At 35.2% G+C, this 24,175-nt stretch overlaps 1 protein-coding gene across 1 annotated transcript in view; it reads left to right on the top strand.

Moving 5' to 3' along the window:
• Positions 1-24,175, top strand: part of LOC145297708 (succinate--CoA ligase [ADP-forming] subunit beta, mitochondrial-like) — an 81,182-nt gene that overhangs the window by 53,956 nt on the left and 3,051 nt on the right. The window contains exon 9 of the mRNA XM_080143906.1: positions 5,278-5,398. Coding sequence (XP_080000032.1) covers positions 5,278-5,398 — 121 coding nt within the window. The remainder of the gene's footprint in view (positions 1-5,277; positions 5,399-24,175) is intronic.

Here is a 24,175-nt window from a genome sequence, read left to right as displayed (position 1 = left end):
ACAATTAGCGTACAGCATCTTTGTCGAACAATGCATGTAGGACGATGCCTCCAAGACAAATGAAAAGCAACAGACGTACTCCTAGTTTAAAGTTTCCACGAAATGTGCTGTTCATTCAACATAGCTTTGAGCATTTCTGTACATTGCTTTTATATCTTTTACTGACTCCTTTGCTTTATGGAATACCCACTAGATATCTTTTATCACTTAATACTTTTAAGACATAAAAAAATTTTTACTAGGTTATTTAGGATTTCAAAACTTATATATCTATATACTGTTCTTATACAATAGTTTTGTAAATAACAGATATATTTTTCTTTAGCAAAGATGAACAACACAGGCAAGGTACCATTTTTAATAACATAAATAGGTTAGTAAAAGGAAAAATTAATTTGGAGCTAAAAACTAGATCCAATACCTGGAACATTTTTTATAAGGGAGGTGGTGTTTAATTGATGCTGCTGAAGAGTCATGAGATAAAATATTTTATTTTTAAATCCTGAAACAGTTTTTTAACTGATGATCCCTACAATAATATGAAGACTAATGGAGTGATTACAGGAGATTAATTCACTTACAGGTAAAGGAATTTTCCACCAAAGGTCTTAAGACCAAATTCTAAGTCTATATAATAATATAACATATAATATATTAGTTTATAAATTTAAAATGGCATTCTAAAAAAATTGTTTCTTCTCTGTTTCGAAACATTCTTTATTCTATAGATTGAGGCATGGTAAAAACCATAGAATGAAAACATTCACAATTGTAGATGGATGAAGTCTGCTTCTCATCAGAAAAAAAAATGTCAAAAACATTTAAAATCAAATGCATATGACGAGTAGAAGAAAAAAATAAACAGAATCTTCATAAAAATCCCAATGAAAAAAATATATTTCTTCCTTAAAAGGAATTATAGTCAAAATTGAACCATTTAACATTGAGATTAATTTATACACTTTTCTTTCATATATATATATATATATACATCATTCCCTTGGATTTTACTTGTGCGAATGGAAATTTAACCAACTTTCTTGGATTCTGCATTTTTGGATTTTACCATCATTGGATACTTTACCCTTCACCTGACTATCCATTCATGTGAAATCACTTTTTTCTTCGCCCTATTCTCTCTGCTTCATTTTTTGTTATCAAGTAAGATCAATGACTTACTTGTAGTTTCATCAAATACTTTTCCAAGCAAAATCTGATCCCACATTTTGCTAAATCCTACCCTCTGATGAGAAGGAAAGTATTTCTTCGAAACTCCGCAGATTAAGGACTATCCACTTATTTAGTGTTGCCTTTTCAAATTAAATATGTTTTTAAGTCTTTTTCAAAGTGTTTTTAACATGTTTTATTAACTACTTGCTCTTTTATATATATATATATATATACATATATATATATATATATATATATTGTTATTTAAAAACTATGCATTAGTGTCTTTTGGGTGAACCTGGGTTTCATCAATCTGATTATGCTGGATCTAGGACAGAAACCGAGTGGTTGAAATGGATTGATTCATCAGCAGCTTTCAGTTGTCGATTCAAACAAACTTTATATAAACTTTGTAGAATTTATGGTCAAGCACTTAATTGTGTTATCTTTTTTCAACTAAATTGTGATATGTACTATATATATATATATATAAATATATATATATATATATATATAATGAAAGAAAGCACTTAATTGTGTTATCTTTTTTCAACTAAATTGTGATATGTACTATATATATATATATATATATATATATATATATATAATGAAAGAAAGAGAGCTATTTAGTTTTAAAAACACAAAACTCAATTGCATTTGTAAGTTATCTCTGTATGATTGCTACTATGCTCACCGTTATTTATTTTATGTAAACGTATATTTTATGTTATGTATGAAGTTTCATATAATTAAAAACAAACAATGCCTTTTTTTTTTTAACTGCCATCCCCTTGGAGTTTTACACCTGAAAATTTGGCTTACTTGGTAATTTACGTTTATAGTTAAATAATAACATGCAAAATTCTGTCAAAAACTATTGGATCCATTTCAAGAAAATCAAAAGACTAACAGTATAATGAACAAATGACAAAACCATAAAATCAAAAGACTAACAGTATAATGAACAAATGACAAAACCATAAAATCAAAAGACTAACAGTATAATGAACAAATGACAAAACCATAAAATCAAAAGACTAACAGTATAATGAACAAATGACAAAACCATAAAATCAAAAGACTAACAGTATAATGAACAAATGACAAAACCATAAAATCAAAAGACTAACAGTATAATGAACAAATGACAAAACCATAAAATCAAAAGACTAACAGTATAATGAACAAATGACAAAACCATAAAATCAAAAGACTAACAGTATAATGAACAAATGACAAAACCATAAAATCAAAAGACTAACAGTATAATGAACAAATGACAAAACCATAAAATCAAAAGACTAACAGTATAATGAACAAATGACAAAACCATAAAATCAAAAGACTAACAGTATAATGAACAAATGACAAAACCATAAAATCAAAAGACTAACAGTATAATGAACAAATGACAAAACCATAAAATCAAAAGACTAACAGTACCGTGCTAGAAAACTTCTAACACTCGAAAGTATCTTGTACCTCTATAAGGCCACTATTCGCCCTTGTATGGAGTATTGCTGTCATATTTGGGCTGGTGCATCGGCTACTAGTCTCTCGCTCCTTGACAGGGTTCAAAAGAGAGTCGCAAATCTGATAGGCCCTAAACTGGCATCTAAGCTTCAGCCTCTGTCCCATCGTCGAGACGTTGCATCCCTCTGCCTGTTCTACAAGTATTATAATGGTGAATGTTCTGATGAACTGCAAGCACTTGTGCCCCCACGACGTGAACACCCTCGACAGACCCGACAAGCTGCAAAATCCCACCCCCACACTGTAGAGATCCCTAGATGTAAAAGATCTTTCTACTCCAGTAGTTTCTTCCCCAGAACTGCTAGACTTTGTAATTCCATTCCAGGTCACTGCTTCCCCAACTGTACTGATATGCATAAGTTCAAGTGCAACGTGAATCAACATCTCGCTGCCCTAATCCCTAGATAGTACCCCAATAGATGTTTCCCCTGATAGTAGCCCCCTACACCAAAGTGGCAATGTGCCTTGTTTGGGGTGAAAATGTAATAAAAAAAAAAGAAAAAAAAAAAAAGAAAGTATAATGAACAAATGACAAAACCATAAATTCTTTCTGATTAATTTTTCTAAAAACTTGAAATAGCATTAGAATTTATACAAACTTAATTTACAGTAAACAATTGTTATTCAACATTTTATGTCAGTTTTACTAAATATGTACGATCAAATTATTCCCGATCATTGTACAACTGACTGCTCCTGCTGTTTGTCAGATAGAAATAACATGTAAAGTTGTTTGAATCAGCAGCAACCGAATTCGACAATTAGTCATTCCGGGTTTTGATCGTACATAAGATTGTTTACTAAAATTGTACGACTAATTATGTACGATTTTTTGCTCCTGCTGCTGTTTTACTATTAAAGCAACTTTTACACGAACTTGCTACTGGGTTTGTCAGCGCAAAATATCATAAAAATTAACAATAAAATGAATTTGCTCACAAATTTCAATCAAGAGGTTATTTTTTTGCAGATATATTTTTAGATTCATATAAAAAGTATTCACAATTTTTTTTTTTTTTTTTTTTTTGAAATATTATTTTTTCCGATTCTGTGTGCTACTTTTGTTCCGTTTTTTTTTTTTTTTTTTTTCTTTTGAAATATTATTTTTTCCGATTCTGGGTGCTACTTTTCCATTTTTTTTTTTTTTTTTGAATATTATTTTTTCCGATTCTGTACTTTTGTTCCGTTTTTTTTTTTTTTTAAATATTCTCTCTTTAGCCAGAAAGTAAACAAAATAGAAAGACAATTATTTGTATTGTGAGATATTTCAAATTTTGTTATAAATTTTTATTTCAAAGTTTTAGAATATAATTTGTGTTGTTAAAGAAAAAAGTCACTTCAGTTAATTTAAGATTTAGTTTGAACTTTTTTACTCGTTTAATTATTTAAAAAAAACAAAAACAAAAAAAAAAACTAGCAGTAGTCAATAATATAAATTAAAAAATGTTTAGAAAACTTTAAAAAATAATTTCCTTTGCTTTTTTTTAAGAGGGGACCAATGTGCGCTGCTTGTCCAATCTGCAAAGGGTATTTATTCTGAAAGCTGTTCTTAATGTGGGGAGATTAGGGGTGTTTATTCCGAAAGTCGTTCTTAACATGGGGAGGATAGGGTTGTAATTCTGAAAGGCATTTTCTTATTTTCAACCTCCCCACAACTTTCAGAATAAACACCCTTTGCAGGTTGGACTAGCAGTGCACATTGACTTTTTTTGGAGAAATGAATCAGTCGTGTTATCATAAAATGGAACTTTATGCAATATTATAAAAAAAAACTGAAAATAATTTTTTAAAATAGTTATATACTTTCCTCCCTACGAGAGCAGTTAGATACTAATGTTTTAAATGTAGGGAAAACTAGTTCCCCTAAATGAGACATACGGGATTGGAAATATTGCTTCAGTCTTCAGAGATTTATTCTACTTTTTTAAAAAGATTTTCTAGTGTTACATTGCTATTGTATTACGAAATTTAAAAAAAAAAAAAAAGGTCATTTGTAATATTTAAGTTAAAAAAAAACCCCAAAAAAACTCTCGACTGAAAGTTGTGACTAACTAAATTTGTTATGTTTCTATTTCAATAATAAAGAAATAAACTTGTTTATTTATTTTACAAAGATGTAAAAAAAAAGTGGCCCACAGGGTTGAAAAAAGTCTCAAAATAAGTGTAAAAAATAATCGCGACTGTGACAGTTGTATTATTGCTTGTTTTGATAACATTTTTGTGCTGATGGACTTAGTATATCACTTGTGTAAGAGGGAATATTTAGTAAAAATCAGGAGTTTTCTTTATAGGTATGGACTTAAACAAGATATTTGCCAAAAATCTCTTGAAACTTCTGAGTAATTCATTTTATTGATTATTACAAGATTGATTTATGATATTTTACGCTGACGGACTGAGTTGACTGCTTGTGCTGAAGTTGCTTTAATTAACAGCAGTGGCAATTTAGTCGTACAATGATCGTACATCATTTTTAGTTGTACATATTTAGTAAAACACTGTTTTATGTTTTTTTCTTGTATTTAAACTTGTGAAATGTTTAACATTGCTTAAATTTATTTTGATTTTAACAAGGTTCAAGCCATTCTTGTAAATATTTTTGGTGGCATTATGAGATGTGATGTCATAGCTCAAGGAATTATTGCAGCTGCAGGCGAACTTCAATTACGTATTCCAATCGTTGTACGTCTTCAAGGTAAATATGTTTTGCTTTTTCACGCACGATATATATCCTCCTTTCTTTTCTTTCTAGTATGCCCCTCTCTATTTACATATTTACCCACCACCAAAACAATCATCTATAGACACATGTAACATGACTTACCACCAACCTTACTCTCACTTTATCCATCTTTGAGCTTTTTATTCTTTTACCACTATTCCAAACTTGATCTGGTGCTACCAAATCAGGCTGTCTATTGGCTTCCTGAGACGAAATGCACCTACATCGATTTTCTGTTTTTTGTTTTTCTATTCTCTTTTGTAAAACTTAATTATGTTCTGCAAAAAACAAACAAAAAAACAACAGCCCCCTTCCCCTTCCCTTCTCCTTTTTCCTTTGTTTCCCAACCCTGTTGGTGGGGCATTAGAATACACCGACTGCCCCCCTGCAGAGAGTAAAAGTCCCTCAATGGAGCCACCTGTTGGTCGTGGGTGGCGACCCGTAATGCTCTAGAACGGGATCCTGATGGCTAAGTATCTCATGACCCGGACTCAAGTGGCCATGAGTCGGGAAGGCGCGATCCGATCAATCGGCTAGTCATGCCAAGCCCTAATAAAAAGAAATACAAATACACCACACACAAACACCTTTAAAGAACAAAAATATACTGATACTGGAAGGCGATGGCAAGGGCCAATCAAATAGTGAAACCTGATGCGACAACACCCCTTTATTATAACTTGCTGGGTTCAAGTAAATGAAGAAACCATCATAAGCAGATACACTCACTGTTTGAGTATACCATCCTTGTATTCCTGAGATGTTTGGGCGAATGGGTTTCCCCCCCAACTATCTCCCAATTTAGGGCTCCGAAGAAGGTGGGGAGCAAAGATGATGAAGGAAAAAAAATATAATTTATGGCTTCTAAAAAAAATAAAACGACCCCATCCAGAAAGTGAAGATAAATCAGACTCAGATATAGAACTAGACAATCAGAGAATATTCCCAAGGTTCATTGTTTTGGAATCTATCACCAAATTGTCCCCATTCATTATCGAAAAAGAAATTAGATCGATAACCAAAACTACACAAATCAAAAAACTAAAAAACAACACCCTCCTAATAGAAGTACCAAACAAACTCTCAGCAAATACACTCCTAAATCAAAACCACATCCACAGCCTCAAAATAAAAGCCTACCCCCACATCACCTTGAATTCTTCAAAGGATAAAGAGCCCAGAACTAGCACTCTGCTCGCCAGAAGAAATCAAAAATAACTTAAAGGAGCAAGGAGTCACAGAAATCAAAAGAATAAGCATTAAAAAAAATAACCAAACTATCCCAACAAACGCCCATATCTTAAATTTTAATACCCCCAAACCTCCCACAGAAATAAAAATTGGCTATATTATAGAAAAGGTAGAAATCTATATTCCAAACCCATTACAATGCCACAATTGCCATAAATTCGGCCACCACAAAGATAGATGCACCAGACCACCAACATGCATAAATTGTGGTGGAATTGGGGAACACATAAACTGCAAAATGTGTAAACTGCAAGCAAAACCATGCAGCTGATTCAAAGGAATGCGAAGTTTGGAAAAAGGAAAAACTTGTAACAAAAATCAAACACACCAAAAATCTACCATATCCGGAGGCAAGAAGACTAGTTGAGGGCACACCAGATTCCCCAACATACTTGTGACACTTACGTCACCCACGTGTCGCCTAGTGGTGGATGTTCCCCGATTGTTCCTCATGTCTTCTGATGAGAATGTCAGCGGTTCGTACCTGAAAGAGACTCGTCATGCAAAACAATTGAAAAGACCAAGTCAATAGTTGTTTTCTTTTGTTCAAAATTCCTTGTATTTCAATTACGGGTACAATCGTAATTCACTGTTAAGTTAGGGACTGGCCGTTTGTTAACTGCAAAGTTCTTTCGTTTTCGATAAAGACTAAAATACGTGGCAGGTCAATCGATGAGGTGCTTTTTTGGTCGTTTGAGCTCAGGGGAGCAGATGTCACTCAGTGTCTGTCGGTCTCTGTGTGTCAGTCTCTCAAGGCTCGCTGCTTATATTGTGGGGGCGGGAACTAAATCTTCTTCTTTTACTCTCATTCGGCCCTTTAGCCAATCAGGATGCTGGAACCGCTGTCACTCAAATCTTCGCCAGGCGGCCTATACCCAAAAAAAAGGAGCTATCTTTCTTCCTCTGTTGGCATTCGGGCGTTCTCAATCTCGCCGGCGCGGGCCTAATGGAACTTGACATGTCGTAAAAACAGAAATGTCTTACTTAATTATTTTTGAGAGAACATAAAAACCGCTGAATCCAATTCCACAAAGGCCACGTGTCTTTTCAATAGGGGTCACTTATCGCCCAGGGCAGTCGACAATAGTCGCCCTGTAAATTGGAATTTCATTGGTACTTCTTTTCACTCCGGACTGTCATGGGCAATTAGTGTTTACAGCTTTCTTGACCAAAAGAAGTATCTCCCGCATTCTTGCCCTATCTACATTTCTTTCCTTTTATTTTTTTTTTTCTCTTTTTTTTCACAACTGGTCTTCTTTCTATGCCTGTCGTTCGCCCCCCCCCCTCTTTTCTCGGTCGTCTGCTATTTCTCTTCTGTTCACAACTGTTTTTTTTCTATGCATGTCGTTCGCCCCCCCCCCCTCTTTTATCGGATTCCGTTGTGCGCATTAAGCTTGCAGTTTACTGCGCATCGAGCCTGTCTCATACTCAAGTATTGTAAAAACCACAAATAGCCCAACCTCAAAACAAGAGACAGTACAAAAAAACCACAAATAGCCCGACCTCAAAACAAGAGACAGTACAAAAAAAACACAAATAGCCCGACCTCAAAACAAGAGACAGTACAAAACAACCTAATTGAACTGATGAAAGAATTAAAGTTACTAGTGGGGACATTAAAGGAAAACATAACTAAACTAACTAAATGGGACCTGAAGGAGAATCCCCAGTCCCAGAGAGATGAGGCTGAAACTCCAGACTTATCGGATACTACTACTACTAAACCCAAAGATTTTTCACCTACCAAAACAAAACCTACTAAAGAAAACCAACATAATAAACAAAAAACAGAAATGGTGCTAGTTGAGGACGAAAACAAATTTGAGATAATCGAAATCAAGAGCCAAGAAAGGCACTCAAGACAAAAAAAATCAAAAAGTCCAAAAAAAATAACAAGCCAAAAACCCTGGAGACCGAAAAACCTTGACAACATTCCCAATCTAGATCTAAAACACAAATACCACCAAATAAGATATCAAACCAAAAAACTAAAACAATACAAAAAATGGAAGTGGATGATTTTCTGCAAGTATCTACAAAACTTTCCCAGAAGCAAGAAAGCTGATAAAAGCAACAAAACATACAGCCAAAACCCAAACCACCAGCCAAACTACAAAACATTACACACAGAATCATACAATGGAATTGTAGGGTATAAAAGCGAATTACGAGCTACTGGTACTACAAGAAACCTTCCTACAAGAAAAAAACAAACTGCAAATGAAACACTACGAAGCATACAATTTTATCAACAACACAGGACACAGAGCTAATGGAGGTACAATAATACTCATCAGGAAAAACATACCTCATAGCAAAATAAATATAAAAACAAAACTACAAGCAATAGCAGCTCAAATTACATTACATAAAACCATCACTATCTGTTCCATATACATACCCCCAAACGAAACTATAAATACCAAAGAAATAAACGACCTTATAGAACAACTCCCCAAACCCTACCTTTTGCTGGGAGACTTCAACAGCCACAACCCAATATGGGGTAGCAAAAAGCTAGACCCCAAAGGCAAAACATTGGAAACACTCATAAACAACACAAATTTATGCTTACTTTAGTAAGCATAAACCTATCTAAACCCGCCACTGGATCAGGATCATCGATAGACTTAAGCTTATGTGATTCAAAAACTTTTATGGACTTTACATGGAAAATATATGATGATACATGTGGAAGTGATCACTTCCCAATCGTACTGGAAACATCCACTCTGAATGAGGAAACTCCCATACACTGGAAAATAAAAAGAGCAGACTGGGAGAAATTCCAAAGAGAATGCAAAAAAAGATTAATAAGAAACGAAAATCAAGATCTAGAAGATAATCACTTTACAGAAACCCTTACCACTATAGCAAAGGAATGCATACCTAAAGGACTGACGTTAAATTTGAACTCAACCTCAGATCAAAAGTCTCAAACTCAAATCCAACTGTTCTCTTCTCTCTGCACTTTCCACACTGACGCCCAAAATAAAGAAGATGGCTCTTTTATAGAGAGACCCAACCACATCTCATTTGCATACCCCCTCCCCCTTCTCATCACATCACGTGATTTTCAGTCCATAAATACCAGGGGCGGCCATTTTTATTTTCTCTTTCTTTTTTTTTCCTAACACGAGCCGCATGATGCATGAGGTAAGGTTCTTTACTTTTAACCACACGCCCCCTTGATCTCTAAGATCAATAATTAGTATCATAGTCTGCCATCCACGCTGGGCGTCTTCATTCACGGTGCGATCATCGAAGAGGCCCTTCTTCAGACACTTCAACATCAGCATCAACCTCCCCTTCCTCTGATGGCAAGGAGACTCTCCGTATATCTAAAATGTGACGAGGCATTCCGTCAATCGCTACCTTGTTTTTGGAGAGTACTTTAGTCACTGTACCTTTTCCCCAGCGAGTCGTGCAACGAGAATTGTTCTTCTCTCTGTGTTACCGTCAATGGATGTCGCCATTCATAAGAAAAAATAGACCTGTGTGGCACTGAATTTTCGTCTTGACCAGCCTTCGGCGTCATATTGTACCAAAAAACTGCTTCTTGGGGCGAAATCTGGCTTCTTGATGCCACAGCTTTTATAGTGCGATGGTGCCTCTCTATAATTCCATTTCCACTTGGACGGTATGGAGCTCTAAAATATAGCCCCACATTCCACTTCACACATAAGTCTCTAAAAACTTCCAAGCGGAAAGACGTACCATTATCCACCAACACCTCTTCTACTGGCCCCCTTTCCATAAAAACCTCCTCGACAGCTCTCTTTACTTTTGCTGTTTCATTCTTGATTTTCCGCCATATCACTACTCTGCCAGGCCCACAATCTATCATAGTTACATGCGGTTCATGTTGATAATGTGTGATGTCAATGACCAATCTCCGCCAATTCTCTTCAACATGCAATTCCCCTTTTTCATGTCTAGCTGGTGCAGGGTTGATTGATTGGCATTCCCTACATTGTTCCATCACCTTTTGGACATCTTGCATTGTGACGTGCGAGTTTACTTTTCTTGCCAGGTAAAGGGTCCGTTCCTTTCCAAAATGATGCAGGTTATGCAGGTCTTTTAAATTCTCTACTGCACAATATGCTGGAGCCCCGTCTCTTTCCTTGTGTAGCCAGGCTTTCTTGACTCTTGTCAGCCCATCAGCTTTATTTTTTTGTGACGGAACTAAAGTAATAGTTACCTTTAGTTTGAATTCTCAAACCAAGTCTCCCAGCGCTCCAAGTCTACGCTTGATAAGCATCTCCGCTGCTCCTTTTGTTTTGATCCGCTTATCACCAGACAGCTCCGATTTAATCCACGACACCACTGTTGCAGAGTCTGTTTTAACGTTCACTATCTGTAGCCTCCATTTTAGAGCTAGATTGATGCCTTTCATCACAGCATCGAGTTCCGCAACATTGATATGGGCGCTATTATCCTTTTTGCGTAGCCAAGCAGCATCTTCAACAGCCACTTCTCCTATTTCCAATAATACTCCTAATGCTACACTGCTAGTATCAGTCCATATCACCCCTTCATGGCCCTCCTTTACATGCCATTCTCCTCTCACAGGGTCCATTTTTTTCACTTCTGCAATGACTTCTTGTATCATGCGAAGCACTTCTTGATCAATTGCATCTTCCCAACTGTCTGTCCCAGTCTGCCTTTTAATAAAACTGCATGCAGTTCGCAGCCATCCAGCTATTGGGTAGTGGCCAACCAGCTTTCCACATATAGAGAAAAGCTCTCTTTTGGCTAGGTCAACCTTGGCTTCAGGGATCTCATTTCCTCGCCCAAACATCAATTTTCCTGCCTTATTATTCTGTAGTCGAAATCCCAAAGCCATTCCGTTTTCCAGTGACTCAGGCGGTTTTGTCGTCAGTCCATATGCTTTGATATGCTCTCTCACCCTTTCCGCAGTCACCGCTGTTTCGTCCACTAGTACATCGTCGATGTAAGAGCAGGTGCCTCTCTTCACTGCATCGTCTTTGGCCAGCACTGTCTTAAGAACTGCCGTCATTATCTTTCGTGCGGAGTTCAGACCAAATCCTAATCTGGTCAGACAATAAACTTGACCTTTGTACTCTACCAATTGATATTTCCACAATTTCTCATCCACATGAAGTTGAAGGTAGGCTGACTTCACGTCCACAATTTTAGTTGCCTGCTTCATTCTCCTCCATTTCCTTACGACTTCTTCACACACGTCGATTCCGTCCTTTGTGTGACAAGCGACAAACTTGTTCAGCTCACGGAAATCCAACACTGGCCTAACTTTCCTCTTAATAGGTTGGACCACAGCCATGAGTGGCAAAATTCCTTCAACTTTCCCTGACCACGGCATTAATATTCCTTCATCTATCCATCTCTCAACTTCTTTTTCAAACTGCGGCTCCGCAGCTCCTTTCAGTGTGCTTTTGTAGCAGCTGACCCGATTCATCAATATAGGTGGCTCCACGGTCCATCGCCATTCTACCATCCATTTTCCGCCATCAAAGCAGGCTCGAAAGTCATCATCCTCAATCGGACATGGTTGGGGTTTCGACAGTTGGTTGGTATCACCCCACGTTACACTTCCTGTTATTCCCGGTGCACTCTGATTGCCAAATTTCACCTGGCCTTTAGCAATAGTAGCTCCTCCCAGTTGGTCTATCGCGTCCAGGCCCAGCACCACATCAATTCCTGCAACCAGTCTATCCAGCACGATCACTCTTAGTCGCAATGGCATATTCCTTACTACAATCTCCGCATCGGCCTCTCCGCAGCATTCCACTTCTCTGCCATCCACCGCTCTAACGTTGCTGGTTCCATTCCAAGAGTTGGCGACGCTCGTAGTAATAAGTGTTGTACATCCAGTATCAACAAGAGCTCTAGCCCTCTTTCCATTGATTGTGATCACTAACTGTGGCAACAAACTCTCATACGCCTGTTCAGTATAAAAGGGGTGACTACTGGCGCAATAGCACCCCTTTACTCGTTTCCTGGAAGCGAAGGGCAATTCCTGCTAGTGTGCCCTACTTGGCCACACTGAAAATAGATAATGTCTGGCCGTGGGTCCCTACAGTCTCTCATCAGGTGTGGTCCTTGACATTGAAAGCATTTACCGGTAAATCCACGGCCTTGCTTCATCACTGGTTGCTCCTTTCTGTTTGCTACAGCAGCCGCGACTGCCCCCAGCTCACCGGACTGTTTCGCCAAAACTCTAGCATGCCTTAGAATCTCCTCCACCTCCATGGTTTCAATATCAGTCAGTCGTTGCAGTTCCATGGAGATGCGATCAGGGAAACCAGTTACAAGCGCCACCTTTACAGTCTTCTCAAGGCTGCGTCCCCCATATCCAGCTAGTCGCCTTATCTCTGCCACGTACACGTCCACAGACTCCCCAGTCCAGGTGACTCTTTTGAGCTTGTTGTAAGCCTCAAACACGTTCTCGGAAAATGCGGTCTTTAACCGGTTTTCGATGCTCTCAGCAATGTCCTGATCCGTTTCTCCTATTTCTAGATAGACCGCTAGAGCACTTCCTTCCAAATACATTGGTATTAACGTGGCTACATCCTTGATCTTCTGCAGCCTTGCCACCAACTTCAGCTTGTTAAGCCACGCAACCACGTTACCTTCTCCAGTAAATAGCCTCAGGATATCGCTGCTCAATCTTACTCGGTCACCCATTTTTGTCACTGCGCCGAAATAGCTTGACGTTAAATTTGAACTCAACCTCAGATCAAAAGTCTCAAACTCAAATCCAACTGTTCTCTTCTCTCTGCACTTTCCACACTGACGCCCAAAATAAAGAAGACGGCTCTTTTATAGAGAGACCCAACCACATCTCATTTGCATACCCCCTCCCCCCTCTCGTCACATCACGTGATTTTCAGTCCATAAATACCAGGGGGCGGCCATTTTTATTTTCTCTTTTTTTTTCTTTCCTAACACGAGCCGCATGATGCATGAGGTAAGGTTCTTTACTTTTAACCACAAGGACAAGCAAAAGCATCAAGAAATAAACCATGGTTCAAACAAATTTGGGAAATGGTAAGAAAAATTTCTGGAAAACCTCAAACCTCCACTATAAGACATCTTGTAACAAGACAAAATAAAACCACAACTAAAACAGAAATAGCAAATTTACTGGCCAAAACCTATGCTGAAAACTCCAAAACAAATAATAATCAACAATTCCAGAAAATCAAAACAAAAGAGGAAAGAACAAAATTAAATTTTTCATCTAATAACATGGAACACTACAACAAGCTGTTCACTATAACAGAGTTAAAAAACTCAATAGAAATGTCACGCAACACAGGCTGACGAAATCCGATATGAATTCATCAAACAACTCTCCCAGGAATCCCTTGAATATTTACTACACATGTACAATAACATTTGGACAACGGGAAAACTACCAAAAACCTGGAAGACAACAACAATTATACCAATCACTAAGCCAAACAAGGACCATAGCAACCTACAAAACTATAGACCTTAACTAGCTGCTTATGCAAAACAATTGAATGCATGATAAATAACAGACTAGTCTGGTATTTGGAAAAGAATAATAAAATAACCAAATATTAATGCGGCTTCAGGAAAAAAATGAGCACAAATGACAACTTAATTAGACTGGAAATCTACATCAGAGAAGCTAACATAAAAAAAGAACACCTCGTCGCCGTCTTTTTTGACATAGAAAAAGCATACGATACCACTTGGAAATATGGGATATTAAAAGATCTACAAAAATGAAAGCAAAATAAAGACTTTCGGGCTCCGAATGAATCAAATCATTAAAGAAACAAATATCCCACTAAACAAAATTCACAAAACTAAATTAATAGATATCCCTCCATGGACTATACAAAAACCCGACACCTACCTGGAAAAATTATCAGAAATTAAAGAAAAATTCCCAAACCACCAAAACATTTACACTGACGGCTCCAAGGACACAAAAAGCACCGGCAGCGCTGCAATAACAGGAAAAACTACCAAAAGAAAAAGATTACCAAACGAAGCATCTATCTTTAGTGCCGAAGCAACTGCGATAGATATGGCACTTGACATCATAACAGAAGACCACAACCAAAAATTTATCATCTTCTCTGACTTATTATCTGTATTAATAGCTCTAAAAGGGAAAAAACTAGAAAAACCCCTAATAATAAATATAATGATTAAAATAAACAATCTAGAAAAAAGAAAAGAAATCATACTTTGCTGGATACCAAGCCACATAGGTATAAAAGGAGGAGACAAAGCTGACCTAGCAGCAAAGTCATCCCTAAAAATGACCATAGATAAAAATCTCAAAATGCCCTATACAGACATGAAACCAACAATAAATAAACATTTAAAAGAGAAATGGCAAAAGTCATGAAATCTGAACAAAGAAAACAAACTCTTCAAAATAACACCCAATCTTAAAAAAATGGACACAGAAAAAAAAAAAAAATAAATAATAAACAGAAGAGAAGAAGTCATACTAAATCGACTCCATATAGGACATACACATCTAACCCACAATTATTAAAACAAGAACAACCAAAGTGCCAATGTGGATACTTACTGACTATAAAACATATATTTGAGGATTGTAAAAATACCAAAATTATGAGAGGAAAATATTTCAACAAAAGAAAATTAGGAAAAATACTCCAGAAGTCGAACCAAAAAAAATTATGGATTTCCTTAAAAAAATTGGAATATACGACAAAATTTAAACACTTATTACAACAAATGAGAAAATATAAAAAAACATCTAAACACACAACAAACAAATTATCAATATATAATAAAACTATACAAACCAAGTATAGCAAACATCTATCTACAAAATAATCCCCTCAATATGAAATAATTCTGAAGACTAGGACCAAATCAAGCAACATGAATAAACATCTGAAGAAATCTGTAATAACCTGAAGGTTTTATTCCCCCCAAAGGAGTCGGCATTAAATAACCGAAAAAGGTTGATATGCCATAAAACAACCAAACTTGATGTATATTTGCTTGACTCTGTTCAATAAAATTTTTGTTGTTGTTTTAATAAAGTTTCATAACTGAAATTAAATATCACAATGAAATCCACATAAACTTGTTATTTTGTTGTTCTACGTAGTTTGTTCTTTTTTTCATTACCCATATTTGTGTTTATACCTAGATGGTTGTTGAATGCTTGGAAACACACCTTTCACCCCTATTTATATTTACAAGAGATTAAAATATTTGCCTTTTAATTGATTTTTGATTAAAATTATTTAAATATTAGATTTTTTAGCCCTTTGAAAGACTGGAAAAAGTTATGGCTCATTGACTTAGAATGAGGGATTTATACTAGATTAATGGTTGAATATCGTTAAATTTGTGCTCATTTTTGCATTAAATACTAATTAATAATAATCTCTAACTGTGCATCAAACAGGTACCATAATACTTCATTCGTTGCACCTGATCATAGCTAAGGTCGATACAAAATTTAATCTTGGTCAGCCCGGTAGTGTAAGAAAAATTGAGTAAATGTGGTATTGTGGTAACTAATCCATATTAATCCTCAACTATGCATCGAATGATTACCATAATACTTAGTTTGCTTCATTTATCATAACAAAAGTCCATAAAAAATTTCAGCCAGATTGGCCCAGTAGTTTCTGATAAAAAAGTGAAATGGACTGAAAAAGAGAAATATAACAGATATTTGAGTCATTATTTTAACATGGAAGTAGTTATTTACCTCCCTCCCTTCAGAGGAAGATGTGATACAAGGTCAAAAGGTGAGTATTGAAAAGCCAGCATGCAATAGAAGATATACTCTTGCTCACAGAAAACCTGTTAGTTCTGCACATGTGCAACTGTACATTAAAGTCACTTAATTTTTATTGTTTTCTTATCTGTTAATAGTTCAAATGTTAACAACTTAGGCTGGAGGGCTAAATGTTTTGGTTTTCATTCTATTAGGTTGGTGCAAAAATAATGTTTTTTGACGTTCGCCTTCAAAAGATCATAAGTCCTTTCATAATAAACTTTATTAATCGAAATAAGAACCATTAGAATCGACACATTTTTGCCAACGAGAAACAAGTTTATTTATCCCATTAGCATAGAAATTCTAAGTTCTGGAAGCAATGAAGTCAATAAAGCCCGATTCGGTATTATCTCGGCTTTTAAAACATTTTTTACGTGGGAAGTTGTCGCAATGCTTGAAAAAGTGATAATCAGTGGGCAAGAGGTCAAGTGAATATGGTGGATGAGGCAGAGTCTCATAGCCCAATTCGTTCAGCTTCTGCAGGGTGAGTTGAGCAACATGCAGGCAAAGAGAATGGAGGAGAATTGGTCATATTGACCAATCGCAGACACATGTTGGAGCTTCTGGTGTATTTCATCAATTTATCAACAGTATGTCTCCACCATAATCGTTTCGCTTGGATTCAAGAAGTTATGATGGATGAGACCGACCGCAGACAACCAGTCACCATAACCTTTTTTTTGGGCAATTTCGACTTCAAGAAATGTTGTGGAGCTTCTTTGGCATCCAACCACTGTGCTGAACATCGCCAGTTGTTGTAGAGGCTCTACTTCTCATCACACGTCACAATCAGCTTGAGAAATGGGTTATTTTTGTTGTGCATAAGGAGCATAGAAGACACCTCAAAGCAACAATTTTTTTGATTATCGTTCAATTCATGCGCCACCCATTTATCCAAGTTTTTTGACTTCCCTATTTGCTTTAAATGGTAAATGACTGTTGAGTGGTCAACCTTGAGTCAACAGCAACTTCTCGTATGGTTTTGCGAGGATTGGCTTCAATTAAGGCTTTCAAATGTTTATCAACTGCAGTTGGCTGACCGCGCCCATCTTCATCTTCAAGGCTCTTGTCACTATTGTGAAATTTCTTGAACCACGGTTGTGCCACATGTCTGTTGATATCACGAACTGTCTCAGCAGATTTTCAACCTAATTTGTAACTGGAACAAGAAAATCGTGCAGATTTGGATTTTGTCCATGCTGTCGAAAAGCCTGCAAAAAAATGAATGAAGAGATTGAGAACGGTAATGAATAACAGTTCAGTAAAGCGAAAAACGCGCTTCAAAATGATATATAACATGGCTATATATATCAATGAATTAATTCAGAAATTTATGATATAAATCTCGCCTGTCTGCTTAAATGTATGTATGTTTGTATGTCTGCTTAAAACTTTCGACAGAGGAGACGGATTTTCACGAGATCAGTATCGTTTTGAAGCTTGACCCTGCAGACGACAAATATAAAAAATTGGCTAAAAACATTAATTCCTTCACCCTCAACTGAGCACTTTTCTACAGGGAAGGGTTTCTTTTTTGCCGATATTTTCGATTGTCATCCCCTCTTTTCGATTGACTAGCCTTAATTTAAACCTACGTCACTTCCGGTTTGGTGATGGGTGCAACAGCAAACACGTCATGTCTTTTTTTTTTTTTCATTTTTTTTTCCTCCTTCGTGGTACTAATTTGAGCCTGCCTGCCTACTACCACTTTTTTTTTTTTTTTTTTTTGCTCAACACACACCTCCAAACACCCGAGCAACGCTGGACACCCAGCTAGTCATATATAAAAATAACGTGAAAAAACAATATTGTTTTTGCACCAACTTAATAGCTGATGGCACCCAAGTCATTATTTTAACTTTTCAAATCATTACTATATATTAGGTACAATGTAATAATCAACAGAGAATTGGCTCAATAATAATAATAATAATAATAAATACAGAATCAACATAAATTAATGCATATTAAATGTATTTTATGACTGAACAACTCCAGGCAGCCTCCTAGTATGTATATATATATATATATATATATATATATATATATATATATATAAGCGAGATAAGACACTGATAGAATTCAGATGAAAAAGCCTGATAGATATTACTTGAAGTAATACTTTCAAGGAGATCCTAGCCAAAAAGGAAAAACTCAATATTTAAGAATAGAGCAATATATAAGTTTAGTGGTTAAATTTTAAATTCTGAAAAAACAACATATAGAGACATATATTCGATTTTATAATTTATTGCTTGACAAAAGGAATATGTAGAATAACCCCTTCTATATATCCCTTTTGTCAAGCAATAAATTATAAAATCGAATATATGTCTCTATATGTTGTTTTTTCAGAATTTAAAATTTAACCACAAAACTTATATATTTGACTACCCGTAGTCCGGTATGTCAGTATATGTTATAGCTAGCGATGGAATAGTGAGTATACAGAATTAATGTTTAAACATGCAAAAATTTAATGCATGTATGCACAAAAACAAACACAGTGACCAGTAAAAACAATACAGAATACATTGGATAATAAAGGTCGTAACATCATTGCCCTTAGATTAGATTAAATGAAAAATCCTTTATATAAGAGGGGTGTAATCTGTTGGAAAAAATTGAAAAAAGATGAAAAGAAAAAATACAAGGATGGAATGTGCATTGTACGGATCCACCTTAACATTATCAGGAAATAATAATTAAGTAATATTTAACGGCAAGACATTTTTCAAAGCAAATCTTAAAAAAAACTTTTCAAACTCGGTTTCTTCCGAAATTAAAAGTTACAGCATGGCACTAGGGGCTTCAAATAATAGGATTTTTTATGGATCATTCTTTTATGGGTCTTTAGTCGATTAAAATAGTTTTTAAGGGGTCAAAATTTGGTCAAAATTGAAAAAAATCATACATTTTGTACATAGTTTACTCTTTAATCAGTTCATAGGCATATCACATTGGTACAGTGGTAACGTCACCAGCTTTGAATGATACAGTTTTGCTTTCGGTTTCGATGCCAACTGATGGCACCCTAATCCTTTTTGTTTCTTTTGAAATCACGGCTCTATAATAATATATACGAAATCTGGAAAAATTAAAATATCATATTTAAGTGTATTTTACGACCAGGTAAATGACCCCCCCTCCCCTGTGCACATGTGTGTGTGTGTGTGTGTATATATATATATATATATATATATATATATATATGTAGTACAAACAAATTTAGGAAAAAGTTTGTGTTATTATACTCCATAAAAAGCAGAAATTTTGACTAGGTTTAGAAGAGTTAATGTTACATGATAAAGGCCTGTCCCCTTTTCAACTAAGTAAAAAAAAAAGGGAATTAGTTAAATGTAAATATGAAATAGGATAGTCAAGGATTCGAACTTGCGAAGCTAGACTTGGAATTGAAAATTCCAATCATAAGTTAAAATAAATACAGAATGTTATTGAAATAAGAAATGTGGAATCGCATTTGTTTAGCTTACATATCAGTTATTGGAAAGGAATGTAATAATGAAATTTGTTCCTGTTATAAAAATTGAAATTAAAATAAGGAATTTAATTGTCAATTGAAAATATAAACATGTTATTTTAAAAATAGGTTACTGAACTTGGGGTCATGTCAAGTTTGGTAACGTGACGCATGTCATCCAACGTGCTTTATGAGCACATGTTTAATCATGCGATGATGTGACGAGTTCTCAATATAGGTAGAGTTTTTAGAGGCAGTCGGAGAGAAGCAGAGGGGTTTAGACCGATTCTCCGTTAGATTTAAGGCACCCTCTAGAAGGGAGAGGATTTTAGAAATAACCATGTAACAACTTTGAATCCTTGAGATAAAATCATGTCCGACTGGTCGAAGATGAAATAAAGGACGTCAACATGTGTTTTTGTATCTGCGTCTCCGTGTTGTTATTTAACAGAAAATGTATTGTCCATTTATATTATAAGAACTTTGTGAAAATCATCATCTCAAAAATAGGTAAGAAATGTATCAATATTTATAGAAACACTCCCGTCATACAGAACTGTCAAACGTATAAATGTCAAACCCTCGGTCTATCTATCTATATATCAAATCTCCTCTCATTGTGTAGTAACATGTACATCGTCTATTATATATATATATATATATATATATATATATATATATATATATATATATATACAGAACTGTCTCTCTCTTTATATATGCCTGTTTATGTCTCAATATGCTATCTCTTACAACATGAGCATCTTAAGACATGTAAACACTCAACACATGAACACTCCTAAGACTGTCTCTATCACTCTAAGACGACCTCTAGATAAAACACTAAGACTCTTCCTTAAACGAACAACAACAACAACGACAAGAATATATACGCTATCTTAATAATAACACTCATCACGTAGCATTAAGAGATTATTAAATTGTGCAAAATATTCTAAAAATTTGAGGGACACTTATTCTGGTCACTTATGCAATTATCGTCATTTAGAACGAAAGGGACATTGATGCTGCATGGGACATTGGAGCAGAATCCAAAGAAATGACTTCAACAAGTAAATCAAATGTTTAGGAACAGCCAACATCATAGAAATATTTTTTTATGGTTGGCTCAGACATTGTTAGTGTCAATCTGATAGGTCCTGAACTGTTGTCTAAACTTCAGCCCCTGTCCCATCAACGAAATGCTGCATTCCTCTGCCTTTTCTACAAATACTTTAACGGTGAATGCTCTGACGAACTGCAAGCACTTGTTCCCCCTCAACGTAAATACCCCCGACAAACTCGACAAGCAGCTAAATCCCACCCCTTCACAGAGATCCCTCGATGTAAGAGAGCCTTCTACTCCAGTAGTTTCTTTCCCAGGACAGCTAGACTTTGGAATTCCCTGCCGGGTCCCTGTTTCCCCAACTGTACTGACATGCAGAAGTTCAAGTGCAACGTGAACCAACATCTTGTTGCCCAACTCCCTACACAGTACCCCTGATGCCTATGTCTCTGATAGTAGCCCCCTACAACAAAGTGGCAATATGCCTTGTTTGGGGTGAAAATGTAATAATAATAATAAAAAAAGAATGTACCAATAGAACATTAATTTTTAAATGAGAATTTAATGATTAAATAAGATTCAATTTCCATCAAATAATTGTATAGATATGAAAACAACTCCCCCCCCCCCCCCAAATAATTATAAGAAGTTAATTTAGTTTTCTTGAAACATTGTTTAGTTAAAAAGATGATTTATAGAAGGCAATACAATAATACAAAGGTGTAATGGAGTGACACAAATTAAAACATATAACGATGAAATGAGTTTTGTAGATGTCACCTTTTTAATATAATATTGTTTATTTTCACTTATTACATTATATTCTTATGTCAGTGTGGTTTGATGGAAGTTCCGTATGATGTTATAGGAACATTTCCTGTCATCAGACGTGTGTTTAACTTTAATTCAAACCTGCATATGGAAGCTGTTGTTAGTGAAAGATACTTGGTAGAAATTGATGTGAAATTGTTAAAAAGTTTGTTGATTCCCCCCGACAAAGGAGGGATTGAACCTAGTAATTCACTCCCGTTCATTTGTTCACACTTTTTTCAGTAACCACACCTTGGATTTTTTAAAAATTTTGTACAAACGTTAGTCATGGTGAAAGTAAATTTTTGCCAGAATTGATTTTCCGGGATAACTGGTTATCCCCCTAGCAGCCATTATAGGGGTAAAATTGTCCCAAAATTGTTTTTCTGTTCATTTGTTCACACTTTTCAATAACCATTCCTTGAATTTTTTTTTTTTTTTTTTGCACAAACATTAGTCATGGTGACAGTAAATTTTTGTCAGAGTGTATTTAAAGAAAAATTTTACTTCAAACCCATTGTTAAAAAACCATGCATATTTATATATATGATTAATAAAAAGGTAGAATCTGCATAATTCATTGCAGTTAATTTGCTTCAGTTTGTGTCTATCCTATGCACCTCTGCATTGTATTGCTTTCTATTAATTACCTTTCTATAAAGTTATTTATATTTTTATAATAATATGATTCAATTAATACTTTAATAACCAAATATGCATAAAAATGCCTACAATGTCATAAAATAGCACAGCTCCAATGAATTTCAGAAACATTATTTTCACACTCGGAATTTCTGAAGCATTTCTGCCTACATCACTTGTTGGCTGTTGAGACACTGCATCTGGTGCAAGTCCGTAATTCCCTGCCCACCAGGAAAAAACAAAACTAAAGAAAAATCTTTATGGTGTACATACATGTGATGGAAAGAAAATATCATATACCAAAAATCATAAATTGATGAGGTAGTTTAATTTAAAAAATAAACATTTAATGGCTAATCAATGATCTCTTAACACCGTTTTACAAATAGTTTGAAGGAAAAATGGAGATAATTCCAAATAATCTAAACTTTTGCAAAAGCCATTCTTAGCATGTGGAGGAGAAACATTAGAAAAACTCAAATTCATCACTAGTTAACTTCTTAAAACAGCTCTTCAGAAATAGTTTAAAATCAGCTTTGTATATCATTGTAATGCCTACAAATTCCCATTAATCGCTTAAAAAATATTTTTATAATAAAATGAAACTACTTGATCAATTTGTGATTTTTAGTGTACGATATTTTCATTATGTAACGGGTATGCATAGCATACCATAAAAATTTTTCTTTATTTTTGGTTTTTCGGGGGGGGGGGGGTATGGATTTGCACCCTTCATTTTTTTAAAACCCTCTTACTCCTCAAACTTCACGAGAATCACATGACTCATACACAATTCATTACCCTAACACTTGTACATTATCTCCTATGTACAGGACTTTTTTTGTTTTTTTTTGTTTTTTGAGAGAGATGGCGAACTTATAATTGACAACTCTATTTTCCTTTATTGTAGATTTAGCAACTCTGTTATTTTGTGTTCAGCTTGGTTTGGCAATTTATCATGAAGAGACTTACACCCGAGCAGCGTTTGCAAATTGCAAATGATACAGTCAGTGCACTGAGAGAAACATTTGATGAACAAATAATTTTATGCATCGGACCTGTCAACTGGCCACCTTGTTCATGCGATTTAACTCTATTAGATAATTTCTTTTGGGTATATCTAAATTCCCATGCCTATGTTGATAAACCAGACACAATAGACTACTTGAAAGACAACATTTGATGAGTTATTGCTGAAATACAGCCTAATTTAATGTGTAGAGTTGTGAAAATTGGATCTAGATCACGTGTGAGCTGGGGTAGTCATATGCCTGAAATTGTATTAAAATTATGAATGCCAAAAATTAAAATTTGGAATAAACCATATATTTGCATAATAAATAATATTTTTCTGTGATTTATTTTAAAGTTCAATGTCTCTGAACAAACACCATTCACTTCATGTGCATTTTTGATAAGTTGAAACGCTCCAGAGAACTGTATACAATGATTTCGTTATTTTCGGCAAGGAGGTTATGGAGTTGATTTAATTTGTAATTGTTTGTCTATTTGTGTACAGCCTTGATCAATCATTACCAGATGTTGTCAAAATGTCATGGTTCAACTTAAAACTGACTTAATTTCAAGATATCTTGGGAAAAGTCACACTTTTTGTGATCTTTGGTTCTGTTCATCATACACTTGCTACTTAATCCATATAATAGCCAATAGAGTCTGCATCTTATATGACATTGTTCTTGG

This window comes from Euprymna scolopes, chromosome 18, assembly GCF_053919585.1.
Source record: "Euprymna scolopes isolate OS-2025 chromosome 18, ASM5391958v1, whole genome shotgun sequence".
NCBI classification, from domain to species: domain Eukaryota; kingdom Metazoa; phylum Mollusca; class Cephalopoda; order Sepiida; family Sepiolidae; genus Euprymna; species Euprymna scolopes.
Note: the sequence above shows the minus strand (reverse complement) of the source record. Positions and strands in the feature narration are given on the sequence as shown.